The sequence below is a fragment of the Micromesistius poutassou genome (assembly GCF_964030765.1).
Source record: "Micromesistius poutassou genome assembly, chromosome: 20".
NCBI lineage: Eukaryota > Metazoa > Chordata > Actinopteri > Gadiformes > Gadidae > Micromesistius > Micromesistius poutassou.
In genome coordinates, this window is record NC_140290.1 from 7,718,224 (window position 1) to 7,742,559 (window position 24,336).

General features: G+C 46.5%; 1 protein-coding gene across 1 annotated transcript in view; it reads left to right on the forward strand.

The window, feature by feature from the left end:
- Positions 1–21,952, forward strand: part of csmd3b (CUB and Sushi multiple domains 3b) — a gene marked incomplete at both ends in the record, with an annotated part of 306,229 nt that extends 284,277 nt beyond the window's left edge. Inside the window, 15 exons of the mRNA XM_084484831.1 lie at positions 858–938; positions 1,427–1,540; positions 1,816–2,004; positions 2,362–2,508; positions 3,395–3,583; positions 4,270–4,455; positions 4,699–4,893; positions 5,312–5,485; positions 7,612–7,785; positions 13,343–13,516; positions 14,571–14,756; positions 15,599–15,772; positions 20,245–20,427; positions 21,412–21,588; positions 21,945–21,952. Of these exons, the coding sequence (XP_084340957.1) occupies positions 858–938; positions 1,427–1,540; positions 1,816–2,004; positions 2,362–2,508; positions 3,395–3,583; positions 4,270–4,455; positions 4,699–4,893; positions 5,312–5,485; positions 7,612–7,785; positions 13,343–13,516; positions 14,571–14,756; positions 15,599–15,772; positions 20,245–20,427; positions 21,412–21,588; positions 21,945–21,952 (2,351 nt within the window). The remainder of the gene's footprint in view (positions 1–857; positions 939–1,426; positions 1,541–1,815; positions 2,005–2,361; positions 2,509–3,394; positions 3,584–4,269; positions 4,456–4,698; positions 4,894–5,311; positions 5,486–7,611; positions 7,786–13,342; positions 13,517–14,570; positions 14,757–15,598; positions 15,773–20,244; positions 20,428–21,411; positions 21,589–21,944) is intronic.
- Positions 21,953–24,336: the final 2,384 nt, after the last annotated feature.

The following is a 24,336-nucleotide window of genomic DNA, read 5'->3' on the forward strand; positions in this document are numbered from 1 at the left end:
TCCTCCCTCATACCCTCTCCTTCTCTCCTGTCTACCTCTGCCTATTTTTCCCCTCTCTCTCTCTCCCTCTGCCTCAGCGTTAGTGAGTAATCTATGGTCATGCAGTAGTATCGATTACACTCCTCAGCTAGACGGCTGTGAACCCAGTTCCCTCTTGTTATGATCTAAGGCTGGGCTCTCTTATCTCGCAGGCCCCTCCATCTCCTCTCCGCTTTGATTCCAGACCATGGCAGACCTGAAACGTTTTTTTTTTTTTTTATTTTGCGTGGAGGGAGAAGAGAAAAAAAACCCTGCTTTAAAAGTTTAACAATACACTAAAAGAGATCAAAAGACATGAAGCGACTGGGTGATGTAACACTAACTGTTTGGTTCTCTCTCGGGGGGGATTGGGCGCATGCGGCGGGGCGATGTAGTGATTGGAGATGTGCGTGGATGTCTGCCTCAGGCTTCGGTGTGTTTGTCTAGTCGACCAACCGAAATCCACGGCCTCACACTTTAAAGGCAGTCGGGGCAAACAGTGTCAGCGGCCCACTTGCAAACGCAAGCTGTTCGCCCCCAGAACAGCTGAATCGGTCCGTCCATTCAAGTCAACCATGTGATTGTCTACTGTCCGTACCCTGGGGGCTTAGGTAGTGACTAAACACTGGATGCAGTGGTACTGAGTTCGAGCCCCAACGTCCGTACGCTACTCCTTACTCCTTAGCCTTCATCACATGGCTTGGCTTTGGATAAAAGTGTTGATTTACTATATAATACTATTTGTGACATTTGTATTTGTTCTTTGTGACAATGTGTGTGTGTGTGTGTGTGTGTGTGTGTGTGTGTGTGTGTGTGTGTGTGTGTCTCTGCCCCCCCAGCCTACCAGCTCAGAGTGTGCCAGCCCCCTCCTGAAGTCTCCAACGTGAACCTGTTGATGGAGGACGGAGAGCTGGAGATAGGTGAGTGAGCGTCAGCCACGTAACCCGGCCAACCTGTCAGTCAATCTCCATCACAAATGTGACAATGCACCATACTGATTCCCTGGGTAGCTCAGAATGTACTAGTAGTAATACTACTAGTAGTAGAGAGAGCTGGTCCATGGAATAATAGGGATTGCTTGTGCCGTGGTTCAAACTACGCGCCTCCTTCTTCTTACTCTGCCCGTGCCCTTGAGCAACGTACCCCCTCCCTAACCCATAACCCAAAATGGCCTTCCTGTGGAGACAGGATGCTGCCTCCACCAGCGCCAGCTCTCCCACCCACCGTGGTGTCACATACGCACGTGTGTGGGTGACTGAATGTGAAGAACAGACATAACTGGATATTAATACTACATACATCGCAGTCCTTTTATAATAGTTTTCCACTGTCAACAGCCCATTGAAGATATATATATAGAAATACCAGAGGAAGTGAATCATTGAAATATCCTCCAACACATACACAGGTGACATCATCAGGTACCGCTGCCTCCCTGGCTTCTCATTGGTCGGCAGTGAGATCCTGACGTGTCGCCTTGGCGATAGACTGCAGATGGATGGGCCACCCCCGACTTGTCAAGGTGTGTGTGTGTGTGTGTGTGTGTGTGTGTGTGTGTGTGTGTGTGTGTGTGTGTGTGTGTGTGCGTGAGCGTGTGTGTCCCCATGTGCATTTATTTTCAACTTTAATTAATCCTTTAATTTAATTAATCCTTTTTGAAAACCAAGAAAAGATAATTAATAACATTTATCACAGTTCATTCAAAATATCATATAGAGGCCTTGTCCTTGTACGCAGAAATTAATAATCTGATTACAAAACCATAATTTTCTCTTTCACTTTCTACCGCCTCACCAGTCCAATGTCCCGCCCACGACGTGCGATACGATTCGTCAGGGGTCATCCTGAGTCCTGGTTGGCCGGAGAGCTACCCCAACCTCCAGATGTGTTCGTGGAGTGTTGCTGTGGAGAAGGGCTACAACGTCACCATCACCTTCGAGAGCTTCCACACCGAGAGGGAGTTTGACGTGCTGGAGATATTCGATGGTACAACCCAAGCACGCACACACAAATACACACACAGACACGTGAGCACATTACCATGAACCTGAAACAACCACAAAATGAATATATAGATGCTAGATAATGCCAAATAAATAATAAACACACACTGAAACCGTGAACATCACAAAATCCCATTTTGGTGTACCAACGGCCAAATGCAATGTCACCGGAAGACCCCCCACTGGGTTGGAAGTGTGGTGTCTTCTGATGATATTCACCCTAAAAGAACCGGCCACTCACATTTTTTATATGGGTGGGGACCCACCCACCCACGCCCCTCAACACACCTGTTCTCTCTTCAACGTGTCTCCCGTGGTCTCCCCCCCCCCCCCCCCCCAGGCCCCACAGCCAACAGCCCCACCCTGGCCACACTGAGCGGAGACCTGCCCACGCCCTTCAACATCACCAGCTCCAGCCACCAGTTCCTGGTGCGCTGGGCCTCGGACCACGGCACCAACAAGAGGGGCTTCAAAATCCGCTATGTTGGTGAGTACCAAAGTATGTATCCCGACTTTACTTTACTACTACTCCCTCTTCTGCTACTCTCCTAATGCATGAAGATAAGAAGGGACACACAGACAAACGGACAGCGATCCTACTATCTATATATATATATATCGATATATATATATTGATATATATATATATATATATATATATACGGATGTATAACATGGAGTGTGCAACATGGAGTGCGTGTTGCACTCGGCTGTCCTTCTCTCTGTCCGTCTGACTCCCAGACTATTACTACATGAGTCCTTCCCTCATCCGAGATAAGGTGTATATTCAGCAAAGAAACTGTCGACGCTGACAACGTTTGCACTCACACTGTGAGCGCAGCCCGCCGGGCCGTGTGGCAGTCTGCCGTTGGATATCGAACCTCTTCACCGGAGCGGCAGTGCATTAAATCTCACCCATTCTTCTTATTCCTCCAGCCTGGGGGGGGGGCGGGGGACCAGGGGGCCGGGGGGGCCAGGGGGGGGCGTGATGTAAAAAAAGATAGAAAGAAAACAATCTGCTGCAGGAAAGCAGTAATGACTGCATGGATCATTGAGTTGTTAAACACAGACGGAGGAGATGTAGCATGCCTGTCATAAATACGATAGCTTGTTAAAAACATGATTGCAATCAAGTGGACGCTGCCTTTTCGTTCAGTGTGTTATTATTCATCTGCCGTTGTGTGCGACATCGCGACGTGTCGACACACACACGCGATCGACGATCGAAGTGGCACACGCGCACACACCGCTGTGACGTCGGGCCCTGTTCAGTGAGGTTATCGACCTGGTGGGGTGTGATTCATGTCTGTCCGTCCGTATGTCCGTCTGTCTCCCCCCCCCCCCGTCCGTCCGTCCCCTTTGCGTTCCTCCAGCGCTGTACTGCTCCACGCCGGACTCCCCGCTCCACGGCTCCATCTCGTCCCAGACGGGCGGCCACGTCAACAGCGTGGTGCGCTGGGCCTGCGACCGCGGTTACCGTCTCCTGGGCAACGCCACCGGCACCTGCCGCCGCACGCCGTCTGGGTACCACAACTGGGACTCGCCGGTCCCCGCCTGCCAAGGTGGGTGCTGTGTGTGTGTGTGCTGTATGTGTGTGTGTTTGTGTGTTTGTGTGCCGTCTGTGTGTGTATGTGTGTGTTTGGGTTATTTTGTTGTGTGTGTGTGTGTGTGTGTGTGAATGTGTTCATGTTTGTTTGCTGTGTGTGTGTGTCTGTGTGTGTGTGTGTGTGGGGTGGGGGGGGGGGGGGGGGTTGTGACCATCCCTGGAAAGAGGGATTCTCTCTCTCTCAGAGTTATTTTAAAGGTATCTTCCCTCTGGGTTTCAGGGGACTTTTCTATCTCATCCTTCAGGGGGCTTAGGGTCAGGAGTGGTTGTATAATAGAAGGAACACTTAATTATGCCGCTTAAATTCACTTGACTTGACTTTTAGAATATAAGGATTATGAAAAAACACAGTTAACCGCCCAAAAAACGTCCAGAACAGAGTTTAAGGCAAAATTGTATTTTTGAAGTAGGCCTCCATTTTACCTTGACCTTGTATATAGTTGACTCTTAAACTACATCAGCTGCATCAACAGTCAACAGCCACAGTAAAGAGTGTGTGTGTGTGTGTGTGTGTGTGTGTGTGTGTGTGTGTGTGTGCGCGCATCCGCTCGTGTGCGGCCGTGCCCCCGCCTGTGCGTGTCATGTCCTCCTAACCGTCCCCCGTGTGTGTGTGTCCCCCCCCCCGTCCTCCCCCCATAACAGCGGTGTCCTGCGGGGCTCCCAAGGCGCCGGCTAACGGTGGCGTGCTCACCTCGGACTACTCCGTGGGCACGCGCGTCTCCTACTTCTGCAGCGACGGCTACCGGCTGTCCAGCAAGGAGCTGACCTCGGCCGTGTGCCAGCCCGACGGCACCTGGAGCAACCACAACAAGATCCCCCGCTGCTCCGGTACGGGGGCCGTGGGTAGTGTGTAGCTGCTAGGGCCTGGACCATTCAGTGGCAGGACATAAAACATACAATAAGTGCGTAACAGGGTTGTGGGGTTGTGGGGTGTGTGTTAAGGGGGGGGGGGAAGCTATGCAGAGTCTAGGTGAACTCTGAACAAAGTGAGTCTTATTTAGCGTCGGTGGTGACACAGCGGCGTGCTCCAGGCTGAGCCTCTGGACTCACACGGGTCATTTTCTGTTCTAGTGGTGGTCTGTCCCAGCATCGGCTCTTTCTCTCTGGAGCACGGCCGATGGAGGATCGTGAACGGCTCCCACTACGAGTACAAGACCCGCATCGTGTTCACCTGCGACCCGGGCTACTACCGCCTGGGCCCCGCCCACATCGAGTGCCTGCCCAACGGCGCGTGGAGCTGGAGGAACGACAGACCCCACTGCCAGAGTAGGTTCTCGTTGATCGGTTTGTTTGTTTTTTTTAATCGGAATACAGAAGGACAGAATGTAGAGCAATGCTTTGTTGCCTTTTTGGGGAAAGCAACCAGATGATACACAATAATATAACAATAAATGAATATTGAGATACAAAAATGTAACTAAATAGATAAATGGGACTGAAGAGCAATCCGATGAATGGAAATACCATTGAAATACCAAATACTGTTTTCAAGGATAATATCAACAACAGTCACTTAATAGCTAACCAAAAAAATGCGGATTCAAACAGTCCCACATCCGTCCCGCGACACGTTTTACTCATATCGACAGTAGACCCTGCGCTCGACACTCACTCTGTTGCCCTGGTCCGTTTCCGTACGGTTTCATTGCGTTTCCCTCCCCCCCCCCCCCCCCCCCCCCCGCAGTCATCTCGTGCGGAGACCTCCCGTCGCCCACCAACGGGAGGAAGATCGGCACCCAGACCAGCTTCAGCGCCACGGCCATCTTCACCTGCGATACGGGCTTCATGCTGGTGGGCTCGGGCGTCAGGGAGTGCCTCTCCTCGGGCCTGTGGAGCGGCAGTGAGACGCGGTGCCTGGGTACGTAGACCGGCAGAGAACCTGCATCCATAGCTTCCATACAAAGGTTTGGGTTTTGGTTTGTTTTGAATGCCTCTTTTTTTTTTTTTTTACATTTTTACCTTACTTTTTATCCTCAAGATTGGGTCATATTGCTCCAGTTTTTCCGGTCGTTATTTCCTTTTGATCATTTTACTCAGGCTTTATTCATTTCAATCTGGGTTTTATTGCCGTGTAATTTACTTTTAATCGGCCCCTTACGCCATTGAAAATGTTCTGAATAAATAACGATTATACTATTATAAATCCAATAGCATGGTTAATGTGATACAAATGTTGCAAGCGACACAATAAAGTTATGATCTGATCTCTGATGGATGAGTGTGAATGTATCTCATATTTTCTCATAGTAGCTTCCTTCCTCAGGAAATGGTAACCTTTAAAGCAGGATGTTCATATTCCCTTCTTTCTAGCCAAAAAATGACCTTTTTCCACTTGGGTCCAGTGTCGTTCTCGAATCAGGATACTCTTTGGTCTACTCCTACTTCATGACCTGAACATTAACATACCCCCCATAGAGTCCTTGTACTATGCTCCTCCGATCCTGTTGACGTGTCGTGTCTTTTAAGTGCATGTGATTCAGCGTTCTACACCTCCAAGAGGCTGGGTGGTCCTGGCGTCCGTATGGCTGTCTGTCTCCCCAAGGCTGTGTTTTAGTAAAACACACCCTGGACGCTTGTCTTAACGTGTCAGGCGTTTTACCCCACGCCTCCCATGTCCTCTCAGTCATGCTGCTGACCGCCTGACACATGCTGTAAGACCCCCCCTCCTCGTTCAATCCGGACACACAAATCGTGACCTCAATCCGCGCAGAACGCTGGCACCAGAGAGTGCGTTTAAACCCTCCAATGCACCGCAGAGCCAGAGAGGCGCCAGCTCAGACACTTTATAAATTAAAGCAGTCCTGATAGGTGAATAAGTACTGCTGTGTAAACCACCTAAAACATACAGCGGTTATTGGGAAGACCTAGATGTGTTTTCAATTCAAGTATTATTTTGTGTTTTGCTTTCATTTTGTCTCCTCCACTACCTTTATGAACGCCGTTATTCACGTCTAGCTAATGCTAAGGAAACGCTAAGCAGAGGTTGATACTTGATTGTTATCAGTGATTTATAGTCAAAGACTGACTGGCCTTTGAGTAGACTGAAGATATACTGCTTGAGTCGGACTACATGTGACTCATTGCGGACATTTGATATTGACGACTTAGGTACAATTAAGAGAGAAATACTGCAGTGTGTGTGCGTGTGTGCGTGTGTGTGTGTGTGTATGAGAGAGAGTGTGTGAGTATGTGCGTGTCTGTCTGTGTGTGTGAAGATAGGTATCAGCATTATGTTCTTCAAAGAGCAGCGGGCCGAGTGGAATCTGGAATGAGAATCTTGTTTGATCCTAAACGCCTGACGCCTGACTCGGTAGATTCAAAAAGTCTTGTAAACAAATGCTAAACAATCCTGGAACACCCCCCAAATACACACACACACACACACATACACACACACACACTCACACACACACACACTCACACTTACTTGACACGCTTGATTGTGAGCGGGCAGAACGCCTGCGTGGACGTCAAGGTGGATTTGTCTCTATTAGTTGTGTTTGAAGTGCCACCGCCACACTTTCCCTAATAGGAATAAAAAAAACATGCTAACAGCTAGGGACGTAGCCATTAGCCGGGACAGTGTAATCAATGCTGTGAGGCAGACATTAGCAGACACAGATAAGGGACCAGAACAAACCCAGCTTGGACAAATGAACTCAAGCTTCATGCTGCCAACTAGCAAGTTCCAACGTGATGGAAATTAAAATGTGACATCAAAGCTTGCTTATGTTAACGCCTCGGCTGTATTAATAACATATTTCTGTCTCTGTCTCTGCCTAACCTAAGTCTCTCTTTCTCGCTCTCTCTTTCTTTCTCTCTCTGTCTCACTATGTCTCTCTCCCTCCCTTTCCCCCCCCACTCTCTCTCTCCCTCTCTGCCTCTATGTTTCTCTCTCCCCCCTCTCTCTCCCTCTCTGCCTCTATGTTTCTCTCTCCCCCCTCTCTCTCCCTCTCTGTCTCTGTCTGTGTGTGTATCTTCTAGCCGGCCATTGTGGGATCCCAGAGAGCATTGTGAACGGTCAGGTGATCGGAGAGAACTTTGGTTACCGGGACACAGTGGTGTACCAGTGTTTACCGGGATTCAGGCTGATCGGCTCCTCGGTGAGGATCTGTCTCCAAGACAACCAGTGGTCCGGACAACTTCCTGTGTGCATACGTAAGTGGTTGCACACACACACACACACACACACACACACACACACATACACTTGTCTTAACAACGTTCCCTTACACACTCACACACACACACACACAAATACACACTTGTGCATGCACGGAAATGCACACACAGCAAGGTACAGCATTGAGGCGGCAGCATAGTCTAGTGGTTGGGGAAACCCTGGGTTTGATTCACCAATGTCCACAGTGAAGCTGGCAGCAACGTTGACTAAGATGGCTCCTAACTTCTACCCTCACCCCATATCATCATTCTCTCTAAGTCATATTGGGTAAAGGCGTCTACTAAATGACTAAATGGTGTGGTAATAGTTTCATTCAGTCCTTCTAGTTGCAGAGATCTGATGCTAGGCTAGCGCAAGTCGATGGGGATCTGCTAGCCTGCCAATAAAAACTGTTTTTACCCACGCCACAGTACACCCGAGGCAAATCAATTATAACACCAGACTATCGATGTAAATGTCTGTATTGATAGAATAATGTTAGAAATAAAACTACCCTTGCATCTCATTGCATTTAGTTTATAATCCCTGTAGTTGGAAGCAAGCTACGGCAGCAGCGGACTGATATTACCTGGGGGGTATTCCATCAACCAAGCTAAACCCAAAGCCGGGCTTATTTTGCTTAGCCTGGCTTCTTTCAGCTAGAGTTGCATTCCATTAATGTGGCTTAAGGGAATCTCCGCTAAGTAACCATGGCAACTTATCCGACCAAAATAACCATCAAGCTAAACGCAAAGCCGGGCTTCTTTCAGCTAGAGTTGTGTTCCATGAACGTCACTTAAGGGAATTTCCGCTAAGTAACCATGGCAATTTATCCGACCAAACTAACCTGGTCGGGAGCAGGTTAACTGTCAGGCTAACTTGAGTGGTGTTTCAGAGAAATCCATCTGTCAGCAACAATTGTACCATCAGAAGGTTCCACCAAGCCTAGTCCTCACGATTTGGTCATAAATGTACATATATGAAGTACAAACAGCGTATATTTTCACTAAGGGTCTAACTGTGCGTTCACACCAAAAGACACACGTTTCGCCTGTTCGCGCGAACAGGCGAATGTTTCTGCGCAACAAATCTAAATCTGTTGCTGTGCAGTTATGTGTGCAGTTATGTCAGGCGAACTTGTCACACAGCGAATTTTGTCTGACAACGTCTTTTGCCCGCCAACGGTGCTTTATGCCAATTCATTCTCATAAACCATGGCCGAGATAACCACCATTGCGTGTCTCTACCTGTTGTGGAAGAGGGAGAGACGTCGGAATGCCCGTCGTTTATGGGTTAATAATATAATCCGGAGGCGCACACCGCTTTGTGCCGTGATATTATATATATGTTTATATTATATAGATATTTATATATATATATATAGATAGAGCTCCGGGAGTCGCAAACGGCAACAATCACTTTCTCCTCCAAGCTGCGGTTCACTGCGGAGTGCAGGGAACGGTTGGCCCAGCCGGTTGAACGGTGATTGGCTGTTTTACGTTACTTCACCCACGTTACCCACAGGGAGTGAACACTGATTGGCTGTCTCACACGAATGCCGCGGAAAAGTTGAAATATTTCAACTTCAGCAAATTTGTCGTGCTGCAAATCCACGTGAACGCGCTCACCGTTCACGTGGAAAAATGTCGCGCCGTCAATCAAATCTTGTTGCGGGTTTCGGCGACAAAAATTTGTCGCCGAAATAGAGACGCCCGATACGCGTCTCTACGTTCACTTCGCATTGAAACGTGTCGCGGGGCAAAGTGCGGTGTGAACGCACAGTAAGATAAAATGATGCAAATGAAATAATTCAATGAATTGCTATCTATTATTACTGCGCCTATTTTTTCAACACATTTTTACACAAATCTATGTATTATCGCGTCATCAGTAATCAGAGGCTGGGTGAATGGTCTAGCACTTGCCCTGATACGCACAACCCAAGTTCACGTCCAGTCTAATGCGTAGTATTCTTGGCGTTGGCTTAATTTTGTAATTCCCTTTAATTTTATTAATTCCCTAATTAAGAATATTCAAAGAAATGGAAAATAAATGGCATGAAAAGTTATTTGATGTCTCTAGTAATCCTTCCTATATTACTTACATGGGGATAGAACCCCGGACGACCGGATGCAAGTCTGACACGTTAACTCGAGACTATCTCCCTGCCTTTAAATCCATGGTCAATATTAAATTAAAATATGTTACGCTTAATACTACTTATGCATTTAACAGATCGCCGATTTTTGTGCCAGGCAGCCTCCCTGTTTCTATTAATGGTTACGGTGTTCCCTTTTTGAGTTATTATATGCGTGTACTCCTCATAGACCTCCACAAGCAGCTTCTGTTCGCCGCTGGAAAAGATCCCGCTCGGTCCTTTTCGGACATTTGATCCATGATTCGACATTCACGGTTATGGGCTGGTTACATATCTTGTGAACGCGCGTAATCCAGGATAACGTTAGCCTGGCTTGAACTAACCTGAGCAAGGCACGGCTGAACTGCGTTGATGGAACAGCTTTAGCCTCAAGTGGAAGTTGGCGCTAGTTCTAACCAGGCTTAATCAACTAATCGCCGCTTTCGTTAGCGACTTTGATGGAATACCCCTCCGGAGTGAGCTTCTCTGTTTATGTTCTGTAGTGAATTGGTTGCTACACCGGAGCAAAGTGAAATTCCGCTGCTGCTGAGAGAGTAGTCCCTCAAAATGTAATGCAATCGTTGTGATACAAGGATAGTTTTATTTCTAACATTATTCTATCAACACAGACATTTACATCGATAGTCTAGCGTTATAATTGATTTGCCTCGGGTGTACTGTGGAGTGGTTAAAACTGTTTTTATTGGCAGGCTAGAAGAATCCCCATCGACTTGCGCTAGCCTAGCACCAGATCTCTGCAACTAGAAGGACTGAATGAAACATGTTGAAAACGGTCTCCAATGATAAATAACACACTGGCTCACTTGGAAATTAGGTCAGATTCCGAACTACCCCTTTAACAGCAGATGAACATTGGTTACCAGTGGTAGAGGCGAGAATTCTGAATCATAAGGAGGGAAAGAAAATCTACAGACGTTGCTAGTATGATGGACAGCACTTTCCCGCTCTTTCTCTGCCAGTGTTCGGTCCAGTTTTTATGTTTGTTATTGTGGGAATTGGAATACAATAAAACTCTGAATGGCAGTTAGATGCCTTTATGACAGAGGCTCGCAGGGAAAAATAATAGAATTGTAATTTCAGGCCCCTGGTGGTCCCCAATTGCAGGCACTTGCGTGGCAGGGTGTGTGGCAGTTTGTATCAATAGGGTTTAGAATTGGAGTCAAAATGGGGGTCATTTTCCCAGAATGTAGGATTCTAAACTAATATCAATTTGGGTGGGAATTGCATAAACGGAAATTGCTTTTTCGGTCGAATTACACTCTAGCAAGAGACCCGCTGGTTAGCAAATGTATTTGAAAAGCATTGGCAGCCACACACCATCAACCGACCCCACCCCGACACCATTTCTCTCTCAACATTAAACCAACATCTAAACCCCACCTTTCATAAGATGGTAATCATTGTGAGTTTAGCCGTGGGGTAAACTTGATATAGGTGCCATTGTAAGGTTGATATTTAATCAGTGTGATAGCAGATTAAAGCAGAATAATAATTATGTTAATAGGAATAGGCGTATCATTTTAATTGTGTGTGTGTGTGTGTGTGTATGTTTGTGTGTGTGTGTGTGTGTGTGTGTGTGTGTGCATTTCTGTGTGTTTGTATTTCTGTGGGTGTGTGTGCATGCATGCATGTGTGTATATTTGCGGGTGTGAGGTGCGGCTGTGTGTGTGTGAGGGTGTGTGTGTGTGTGTGTGTCTGCCAGTGAGGTGTAGGTGAAATGAATAGCCCTGCTGGGGGGGACTAATGGAGGAGCCTTTGACAGTTGAGAAAATCTGACAAATTTAGCTTTCTTCCTGAGCCGAAGCAGAGTGTTTTTTGGCAGTGTGTGTGTGTGTGTGTGTGTGTGTGTTTTCACAGGACATGTGCCATCCTTTCCCAAAAAGACACGTTCTTTTCCATGGACAGAAATGAAAGATTAGAGGACTTTGTGTTGAGGAACTGCTCCAACGTGGTGTAAATGATAATGCGCTCTACCTCTCAGGTCGTACGCAAGCAACGGCAGAGATTATTAATATACAGATTTTTTTTTTTTTCCTCCATGCCCTTTAACTGATCTTCAACGAGAATGCAAATGTCACAGAAATAAAGCTAACCAGTGTCTGAGTTTGTTTGCTCTGTATTACTTTAAGCATTTAAACATTGTGTGCACTGGCTGGCGGATCTAACACAGTATATATATATATATATATATATATATATATATATATATATATATATATATATATGTGTGTGTGTGCACACAGACTACTGATTCCGCACAAAATGGTGCGTGTGAGTTTGTGTGTGTTGAGCGTCTGTGCTGAACTGTTTTTCCACCGAGGTTATTCATGCAAAAGTTATTGAAGGAAATCATTTCAGAACAAAATTATACTGTAATTATGGAGATGAGAGGCTCTTGTTGAGAGACGCAAACACTGAATGATGATGAGAGCGTCTGTGCGCGTGCACGTGTGTGTGTGTGTGTGTGTGTGTGTGTGTGTGTGTGTGTGTGTGCGTGCATGTGTGTGTGTGTCTGTGGGCTCAAAAGAGAAAGAGTGACAAGACTGATTGGGTTTGTTTGTAGATCTATGCCCCCTGGATATGCTGACGGTGTCAGATAAATTTGTATCTTGGGCAAACAAACGAACTTGTCTGATTTGCAGCGATCAACTGAGAAAGACCTTGCCTTCTCCACCTCCTCCACCTCTGCCTCCTCCCCCCCTGTCTCCCCAGGTCTATTTCCCTCCCTCTCCTCTCCGCCGTCTCTCATCAACTTTGTTTTTCTGCCTCTCTTGTTCTTTTCCATTTCCACTTACACCTCCCCTCGCTCTCCTTTCCTCTGCTCCCCACTTGCTCCTCTCCTCCTCTCACCTCCTTACCCCTAAATCTCCTCACTCCCATCTCCACAAAACTGCTCTCCTCTCCTCTTTCCGCTCCTCCTCCTCCTCCTCTTCCATCACTCTTTTGAAGGAGACAGACAGAAGAACATCAGAAAGGTAGTGTGAGGGCAATGGAGTGAAGGAACAAAATGACTTTATGACTTTGGCTTTGAGTTGAGACCTGAGCATGAAACAACTCATTATACTCTATGTATTTTGATGTTATCAATGAGTCATTTAACACTAGCTTTTATCGAGAGCACCTTCCTACAGGTAGGAAGATGCTTACAGGTAAGGCTGTGGACATCAACTTCTCGCCAGGGAATCGAACACACTAACCAATGCATTACCTGCCATTACCCCTACTGTAGTCTGTTTCCTTCCTTCTATTTCTTCTGTATGAAAGCATTAAAGATGATGTTGATTAGTATTTGTTTTCTGAACCTTGATACTTAATAATGCTTTTAATGTGCACTACTGTGTAAATCAATTTGGGTAATCATTATTGTTTTTCGTTCCACTTCCTGCTCCGTACAGCCATTAGCTGTGGACATCCCGGAAGTCCCATATACGGTCGCACGGTGGGCAACGGCTTCAACCTCAACGACGTGGTCAGCTTCGTGTGTAACCGCGGTTACGAGATGGAGGGGCCCGCACGTGCTCAGTGTCAGGCCAACCGACAGTGGAGCCACCCGCCCCCAACGTGTAAAGGTGGGGAGAAAAGTTAAGTCTGTTCACCCCTAACCTTGTCCTTAACAGTTAACCACCCCTCCCCCCCCCCCTAACATGTTATGATACCCCAATAGCACCCCCCTTCTCCTTCACCCCTTTTCTATCAGCCCCTCACCCCTCAAACAAACATCTCCACAAAAAAATGGCCTAGCTCTCCCAACTGACAAACAGGTTCCGCTCTGAAAGACAGTAGGGAAAGGTAAAGTGAATAGAAAATGCCCGGCCTAATAAATGATTCAGCTGGGGTTGTTTGGATCCGGCATCAAGACCGTGGTTAGCTGTTCTTTCCTTGGCTCTATTCATCCTATCAAACAAGCGGAACGGAAAAGTGCATGTACAGAATACACAGAGACACAATAGCAGCCTCTATTGTGAAAGGAAATCAATTTTTTTGTGCGAAATTAGGACTCCGGGTTTCAAACAAGATCAGTTAAGAACAAATGACTAAAGAGCAAAAAATATGATTTATATCTTTAAGGGTGATGCGTGAATCTGAAAACTTATCCCCCCGTTTACAGAACCCTTTCACATTGCATGCCCTAACTCGCTTCCTAACTGTCCTCGCCCTCCGGTTTTCCCTTCACACCTAAGTGCATGTGTGTTGGGTTAATACCCTCTAATGCTCTCTCTAGGGCCCTTGAGCAAGGCACTGGCCTGGATTTGCTTCCCATGTGTCACTCTGTGACTGCCCCCCCCCCCCCCCCCCCCCCTTCTCGCCTTTACCACTAAAGACTAGAGGATATATCTCCCAGAAGTCAATTATTCTATACAGTATATGCCATTGTAAGATGCAGTCGTTATTACTTAAGCATGCTCATATGACTGCATTAAAATGACATTAAGATGAGCATTGCTAAAAGAGATGATGGAAATTACCCTAACTGGTTCATACCTAATAACACATATCTTCCAATCTATGTCTTTGTGTTTGTACATGTTTGTGCATTTGTGTGTGTGTGTGTGTGTGTGTCTGTGTGTGTCTGTGTGTGTCTGTGTGTGTGTGCACCTCTCCCGTCTGTCCCTATGTGTATAGTGGTGAATTGTTCCGATCCCGGCATTCCCCCAAATTCAATTCGCCAGAGCAAAATTGAGTATGGGAACTTTACATTTGGCACGGTGGTGTTTTACGACTGCAACCCGGGATACTACCTGTTCGGATCGCCTGTGCTCACCTGTCAACCCACCGGCCAATGGGACAAGCCCTTACCTGAGTGTATAGGTGAGTACGATACGTTGTCATACGTCCACATGGTCGGTCCAAACAAATAGTTTTTCTTCTGTTTTTACACTTTATTTAACTTTCAGAACAATAATTCAATCCGCATTTTAAAAAATCGCTTTTCACGCACCATCAGTGCGTGAAAAGCGTACATTTTTATAAATTGAACAATACATCCAATAACAAACAAATAAGACAGAAGAGAAAAATAAACAAAAAATAGTCGAGTGAAAATGCAATAAATAAGGAAAACAGCAAGTAAAAAAATCCATTGATTTAATAAATCCCCTCCTGCCCCATTGTGCATCTCTTTTGTCGGCCAGATAAGATAATAACACAAGACAAACTTCCGATCACTACTGCTGTTCTCCTAGATGAGAAACCAGGGTGTTACAGCATCTCAATTACAGGCTAGTGACATCATTAAAAGAGACTACAGAAACCTAAAGCAAGAATATGATATACAGTATCTGAGTGAGTTGAAAGCCATCAACCCATTATGTTGCACCTGTACCTTCACTGTATTATATACAGTATCTGAGTGAGTGGAGAGTGATCATAACTCTATATTCTACCTATACCTTCACTGTATTATATACAGTATATGAGTGAGTTGAGAGTTATCAACACATTATTTTATCTACCTATACCTTCACTGTATTATATACAGCGTGAGTTGAGAGCTGTCAACACCTTATGCTGAATCTACTATACCTTCACATGTATCCCACCTGAGTCGAGTCGAGATTGATCCACACATTATGTTGCACCTATACCTTCACATGTATCCCATGGTACATCAGTCTCAACACAACGTATCCATCTCCTTCCTCCCCACCCAGTGGTGGACTGCGGGCACCCTGGCTCCCCACCCAACGGCCTGCTGAGCGGGGAGAAGTTCACCTTCGGCTCCACGGTGCGCTACTCCTGCGCGGGGGGCCGGCAGCTCAAGGGGGAGTCGTCCCGGACCTGTCAGCTCAACGGGGTGTGGAGCGCGCCCATGCCCTTCTGCTCAGGTAACAGGGGGGGGGGGGAGAGAGGTGGTGACCCTGTCTCACCGCGGGGGTCCCCGTGTTGTAGCGGAGGCCCATGGAGAGAGGGCTGGGGATGGACGGCATAGGGTGAGGCAGACATGAGGAGGAGTTTACCAGTTTAAGAGATCTCACACCAAGCTTTTTATCAAAGGCTGAGGGGTGTTGGGAAGGAGGAGTGGTGGTGGAGGGGAAGTAGGAAGCTGGAAGTTGACATGAAGGAAGCATGTGTTAACGCAGTCGGGTGTGGAGATCCCCATGTGTCTCTCTCTCTCTCTCTCTCTCTCTCTCTCTCTCTCGCTCTCGCTCTCTCTCTCGCTCTCTCTCTCTCTCTCTCTCTCTGGCTCTAATAACACACTCGCCCTTCACTACCACTTGCATGGTGGGAAGAGACAGGGAAGGGGGGATTGGTTGGCTAATGACCACCGTGAACCGCCGAGAAAAGGACAGTCAACCGAGAAAGAAAGTACACCTCTGGGGCCTCACCGGTGGAACGACCTCTTCCCTGCCAATTTGGTTCTCCTCTTTTCTTCATTGTTTCGTAACCGTTTTTTCCCCCCTCGTGGTGTGCTGAGTGAACAGTCCTTGCATGATCTCCGCCGGAGACTCAAAGACCAAGAAAGGTGGCCATTTCCTCAAACCTTGAAACGAGGATGAAAGATGGGTTCAAACGGTGGACGGGGAGGTCTGGAGGGGGGGGGGGTGATGAAGTACCATGGGGGGGGTGGTCATAAATATGGGTTGCCGGTGGTAGTGCTAAAGGTTAGCAATGAAGGGGAAAAGGATTCATGGATGAAATGGCAGCAAACGTGCAGCAGGGAGAGCGAGAGAGAGAGCGCGAGAGAGCAGAACCCATTCTCAACATGTCCACCGGGCTGGGACACGCACCCATGACCTTCCAACGGACGGGTCGGAATATATATGGGTCCACGGAGACAGGCGGGCAGCGATGCACAAACACGCTGCTTAAGCCTAATTAACCTTTGGCTGCACTGCCGCGCTTCACCACGGTAACCGTGGGCGCAGCGGTATGAGCACACCGGCAGTGATTGACAGCGTCCCATGGTTACCGGGACGGGACGGCGAGAACGTTTCTTCTTTTTGGCGGAACGTGACCGATTTATTTTGCGCGTCGTTAAAAATGCAAGAAAGTTGAGGTGTAGAGAGAGGATTTATTGATTGAGGGGCCCCGGCCCAGGGAAATGATCAAAACAACTGTCAGAACAAGAGAAAAGAACGGCACTATGAATCTTTTTTTTTCCGGGAGTCCTGCTATGCTAGCATGATTCTGAAGACAAGAATACCCCCCCCTCAACACATAAGTACACACACACAAACACACACAGTATTTGCCAATCATAAACAAGGTGTCAAAAACCCATGACTGCAGATGAATCTGCGAGGTGCATGAATTTCGAGTCCGGAAAAACTGAAAAAGTCCCAGGAGGTTCTCATGGGAACACTCTTTGGAGACTTTTTGACTAATACAACATTGTGGTTCCATTGTGGTGATTGTGCTGGGGAATAGCCGGTGGACTCAGTTTAAGGGTTATAATGCGGAGACAATGCTCGACTCGTGGCTGAACCGGCTGTAACAGTTCTCTAAATAGTGCTCACCCTCTGCTGGCAAACAAACAGGTCGATACCATGCTCCGATCGCTCGGCCGCTGACACGAAAATTGTTACTTGTTTCAAAAGCGTAATCACTGCAAATCAAACCCATCTCCGCAACACCGATATCTTAGCGGCGTTGTCGTCCCCGGTAGGACGGCGTCACATAACGTCCGCTCCTCTCGCCGTTATCGTGGATGGATTCGGTCAGGAACGGAGTAACTGGTGGCCGTGACCTTGATTCACGCGGCTAAGTGCTCTTACCGAAGTCGAAATCATTCCAAGTGGCCTGAAATCCTGCATTTTCTTCAGCCGTGGCCTTTGTGTGTGACCTGCTTCTGTGTGGATTGGTCCATTTTATTGCCAACCCCCCCCCTACTGTCAGAGCCGGGCAAGGGGGTCACACATTCACCGCTAAACACCCCGGACCACTTGCCTGTTTCTGCAGCCAAGGTCAGGTCTTTATTCCCCCTCTTTTTTTTCTCGACGATGCCACGAACCACCAACGCGCCAACGTAATGGGATGAGACAGAGCAGTGGATCCCAGTGTGTTCAGGTCCAGCTGTGTGGCTGCCCTGTCCATCTCCCGGGCCGCTGGGCTTCTGTGCTGGCTACTCATGTGGCCGGAAACAGACACACATGCACACACACAAACACACACACACGCGCGCGCACACACACACACACACACACACGCACGCACATGCTCACTAAGTGCTCACTATAATACACACACACACGCACTAACCATATCTGTCAATCTGTCGATCTATCTACAGAGCTCTCCATCTGTCTGTATGTCTATCTGGCAATCTGTCTATCTACATAGCTATCCATCTGTCTGTATGTCTATCTGTCAATCTGTCTGGCTATCTACAGAGACCTCCATTTGTCAGTATGTCTATCTGTCAATCTGTCTATCTATCTACATAGCTCTCCATCTGTCTGTATGTCTATCTGTCAATCAATCTATCTATCTATCTATCTATCTATCTGTCTTTCAATCTAGCCATTTGTCAGTCTGCCTTCATATCTGTCTTTCTGATACCATTTTGTTCGGGGGAGGATCTGAATCCTTCAATATGTCCGCTCACCTTAGCTGACAATGAAAAACAAAGTGTGAATGTGTTCCCCAGGCCAACATACACAAGTTATTCTATCAACTGGTGTGTGTGTGTGGGTGGGTTGGGTTGGGTTTTGCGCATGCTCACGATTGTATGCAACTGATTAGTCATTCCAAAGTCACCTAAGGGAAACAAAGAGATTAGTTTGCCTACTGCTCTATCCCTCAAGATCTGCTCTCACACACACACACACACACACACACACACACACACACACACTAAAAAAACAAACAAACACACATACACATGCTGACACACCCTAGTGACATCCAGTAGATTGGTTACACTCCCTGGTGGGGCCCTATACACCTGAGGCTGTATCATGACTTTGGAATAGGTCTGTGTGTGTGTGTGTGTGTGTGTGTGTGTGTGTGTGTGTGTGTGTGTGTGTGTGTGTTTCACGGCAGTCGTGGACATTGTAATGCATTATGTTTGTCTGTGTTCCCTGTGTGTGTGTGTGTGTGTGTGTGTGTGTGTGTGTGTGTGTGTGTAGGTGTGATTGTGTGTGTGTCCTCTACTTGACCAATTGGTTTGAGTCGTGTTCCTATAGGGGAGGAAGAAAGCGAGTCGCTATTTATCTGTTTCCAGTGACGGTAATGCCATTTAGCGATTTTTCCTGTGATGTATGTGTGCAATGTTTCACCTGGTGGTATTATTTTATCCTAAGAAACAGTCACGGTTTCAACAGCTGCCACGGGTTTACCATAAATAATCGATAGTAACAGAAGATTAATGGAAAATGTGAACGGCAATGAATTGATTGGTGTTAACCAAAGAAAAATGTTACATGCATTCCTCAAAAGTAAGGCATTTCACTTCCCAAACTCGAAGAGAAGGTTAAAAAGTTAAGGCTGTGAACAAAATGTCTTGTCCTATAAATAAATGCATTCATAACCACCTGCAACGAATATACTCGTTAGCATACTGTAGATTTATTGGCAGTAAAATAAATATGTTCTTTCCTGCGTATAGTGTGTGTGTGTGTGTGTGTGTGTGTGTGTGTGTGTGTGTGTGTGTGTGTGTGTGTGTGTGTGTGAGACTGAAATATATGCATGTGTTCCCAAGAGTGTGCTCTGTCTGTCACACAACATTTGCTGACTTGGAGACTTTTGCAAGGGCAGAGACAAACACGCCTGTGAACGTGTGCACACAGACACACACACACACGCACACGCACACGCACACACACCTATAGAGTCCTCTGGCAGAGGTATGCATGAACTAGCAACCATGTATTTATTATGGAGCCTATTGATGTCAGGATGCCATTTAGAAAGCTGTGTGTGTGTGTGTGTGTGTGTGTGTGTGTGTGTGTGTGTGTGTGTGTGTGTGTGTGTGTGCCTGCGCGTTTGTGTGTTGGTGTAGGGACACCAAGTGTAAGACCTTCCTCACCCGTCCTAGTATGTGCCTTTGCCCCTGGAAGTTTCCCCTCTCCCTCTATCCGTCTGTCTGTTTGTCTATCTGGGTATGTGTGTGTGTGCGTGTATGTGCTCGTGTGTGCGTGTGTGTGCTTGTGTGTGCGTGCCTATCCACATGGTTGCTCTCCTCGTGTTGAGCCGATTTCCAACCGATGGGAAGATGTGACCCCCACCTGTGGAGCGGGGGTCACGGTGTCGGTTCAAACACATTAGCCCTGTGAGCTGAGCCTGTGTCCCTGGAGCCTGACCTTTAGGAACTCTCTCTCTCTCTCTCTCTCTCTCTCTCTCTCTCCCTTGTGTTCAGGGGACACGGCAGGCTCCTGCGGGGACCCCGGCGTTCCCTCCCAGGGCTCCCGGGAACAGACGGATTTCCGCATCCGCTCCAAGGTGTTCTTCAGCTGCTCGGAGGGCTACGATCTGATTGGCTCCCTGGAGAGGATGTGCTTCCCCAACGGCACCTGGTCCGGCACACAGCCCTTCTGCAAACGTGAGTGATGGATGTCTTCCTGGAGGCCCGGCGGATCCACCTCCACACTGGGTCTACACACAGATCCACACACCTGGATCTACACACAGATCCACACACCTGGATCTACACAAAGATACACACACCTGGATCTACACACAGATCCACACACCTGGATCTACACAAAGATACACACACCTGGATCTACACACAGATCCACACACCTGGATCTACACACAGATCCACACACCTGGATCTACACACAGATCCACACACCTGGATCTACACACAGATCCACACACCTGGATCTACACACAGATACACACACATGGATTTTCACACAGATCCACACACCTTGATCCACCTCACAAGCCTGGAAGGTTAAGATCAGGGGGTTCACCCTCTGGATCTGACTGGACTCCAGAGCAGGGGGTTCACAGAACAGGGCAGTGCCTAGGGTTTTGGATTCCGGCCGAAAGCTACCAGGTTCAATCCCCGATGTCCACATTCCTACCTGTAGGCGTCCTAAAGCTAGATACCCTAACCCCTCACCTGCTCCTTAATAGCATGCATTTAAATCACTGTGAGTCACGTTGGAATTAAAACCGTCTGTTCAACCACTAAGTAAAAATAGGATGGAATCTGCCTTTGCTCTCAGTCACCATGATGACAAAAAGCAGGGCCACCGTTGATAGCAGAGAATGTAAACTAGAATGTAAATGAAGTCCCTGGTGTAAGCACCGAGGCTGCTAACACAGGGTTAGGGTTCATTACTCTGCACAGAATGTGAAGGAACACGCGCATTCTAATGTCGAGTCCGATCCTGAAGCCCATTGAGATGCAGAAGACTCACTCTCCCCGTCTATGTCACTGTCGCTCTATCTCTCTCTCTGTCTGTCTCTCCATTGCGCTTTTTCTCTTGCGCTCTCTCACTGTCACTCTCTCTCTTGCTCTCTCAACCTCCCCTCCTCTCTACCTCTCTCTCTCTCTCCCCCCCCCACCCAGCGGTCCAATGTGGTAACCCTGGGACGCCCAGTAACGGTCGAGTCTTCCGTCTGGACGGGACGACGTTCTCCCACTCTGTCATCTACTCCTGCATGGACGGCTACCTGCTCACTGGCGCCACCACCAGGCAGTGCCAGGCCAACGCCACCTGGTCAACAGTACAGCCCAACTGCACCAGTACGATTTATATTACTATGTTACGATGTCATAATACGTGCTAACAGTTGTAAATATCACTGTACGACTAATTGTAACATTAGATGTACTGCAAGCAAGTCTAACGATAGGAATTCTGACAATTATAACGTTAGAAGTAGAAACACGTCTGAAAATTGATGTAGTAGCAAGTCTAATGATGGATGTACACACAATTGTGACAATAGACGTATTCATAATTCTAATGATGGATGCACTAACAGTAGATTTACCAACATTTGGAACATAGCAGCAGTTCTAAACAGTTAGAGTCCACTCTATGAATATTTATTATAGTGTTTCAAATAGGACGTTATTTGCTTCTGTATGATTTGTAGTGTTGTGAGCTTGCCTTTTTTTCCACAATCAAAACAATCTTTTTTTTAATTTCTATTTACCCATTAATTATTGGGCTACTGTCAGATTAAATCTGATCTCATTGACACAGCATGTTTGCTATGGATTTTCGCCCGCAGCTGTCTGGCTAAGAGTTTGAATGACATCATCCTCATCACCCATACAAATGAATGTATGGAATGATGATGTTGTGCAGCCGTGTTTTAATTATATGTTTGTCTTATTCAGCACTCTTGTGTGTCTTAAAACAATGCTAAAGGACATCCTCAATAATCTCAATATAGATTGTTTTTGTTTACTTTATAAACGTTATTGCCGACATGAAGTAAGATGCCATTGGTTGGAGGGAATTAAGCTATCAGATGAGCTAGCATCAGGCTTTAAGTCTAGCTCACATCAGGCTATCAGTCTAGCTAATTTGACATTGTTGGTTTATATTGCATCAGGCTATCAGTCTCTAGCTAATGTCAGGTTGTTGGTTTAGTTAGCATCTGGCTTCAAGTCTAGTTCGCATCATGGCTATCAGTCTAGCTAATTTGAGGTTGTTGGTTTAGCTGGCATCAGGCTATTAGTCTAGCTAGCATCAGGCTGGGTGGAAAAAACATTGCAGCATTTGATCCTCAACTTTAGGAATATGATTATCTTGACAATAGGACATTTGCCCTTCAGAAGGAATCTCAAAGTTACAATTGTATGTTACAGGGCTCTCAAGTTTTGAACTGAGTTCAGAGTGAGATTTTGTCGGCGGCGGCGGGGGGGGGGGTGGTATATTAACGTGTGACTGCATACAAATGTGTCCACAGACATGGTGACTAATGTATGATAGTAAGCATTATTGGCCCTTGACACTAATATTCAGAAACAACTCTGCCTCAAAAGGCTATTGGCTTAAGCAACACCAGTAGAGGCATATACTTTTCCCTGAACTTTTAAACGTTGCAAACGTGTAAAAACATAATTATATATTTATGTGGCATTCAGTCCAATGCTTAACACAAATTCAATGTGAACATGTATGAGATGTATTGAAATTCCGCCACACATTTTTTTTAAAGTGTCTCAAAAGAGGACGTCTGGTTACCCTACGTACGGGAAACCTATTTGATTCCTACCTGTTCCACTGTTAAACAGCGGCGCAAATTGGTGGGCGCTATCCTGGTAATTTCTCTGCGTGAGAAATACGAAGTGTGGCATGTGAGCGGTGCATGGGGCGAATGTGTGAGACTTGAGAGCCCTGATAGTATATTATGTTAATATATATTTTTATTTATTCATATCAAAAAGGAGCCAACAAAGCAAGATTTATTCATTTGGGTCGCTGTGTGGTAAAAAAAAAAGGTTTAAAAAAACAACAGAGAAAGTGTAACTTGTCAGGAAGTGCATTAACAGCGGATTAGCCTCCCGCTATTAACAGGCTTTGGAGTGTCTGGTGTTGGTTTGAAGGCATTTAAACTGCCTATTAGACTATGAAGGACAGCGGTCTCCAAGCACGGTCTGGAGAATCCTAATGCTCTTTCCCCCAGTCCCTGGGTGTCCTCAGCCAGGCTGCTTTCACTTTCACTCTGCCAAGCAGTCTGCTTTCCCTTTCATTCTGCCAAGCAGTCACTGTTTCTTTCTGCCTGAGCACAACAAAGGCTAGAAAAATAGGATAGAAATCGTACTTAATCGTTCTTGTTTTTTTTGTAATTAATTATTACTCTAACATATGCCTATGTACTTGAGCCAATGTGTTAGTTAATGTATAAATCAATATGTGTTTGAACTATATGGCTTGTATATCACAATGTCACTTTGCAATGGCCGACTCCATTTTGGAAGCATAGGAGCATTTAAGTGTTAGTGATGTCAACTAGTCTTGTTGGTGGTAAGGATTATAATTTCTTGTCATTATTTAGTAATTAATCATGAAAGAATGTAATTATGTCATTATGGGGGGGACATTGTTAAATTAGAAACTGCCACAGCATCTCTTATGCAAAACGTGAAAAAACAAATCTAGGTTATAGATTATTTACGATAATTCAGGATTTTACAGTAGGCCTACTACAACTCATTTGAGTCCACTCAAAATGGCGGAGTAACTAAAGATCCGATGATGCATTCTGATATACAAGCCCTATTTGCAATCGCTCCATGTTTGACCTAATTTTAATGTGCGTCACCAACTCGAATCAGAATTCAGGAGGTAAATGTGTATCTCTTCAGGGGAAGACTGTTCAAACACTGTGTTTCTGACACCTTTTGCTGTGAAAAATATGCGTCACACGTTGGCAGTTACACAAGGACGTGAGTGTGAAACAAGGGCATCTTTGATGATGGTCTAAAGAAGAACATGAACCAGAGAGAAAATAACCAAATAATCATAAAAAACAA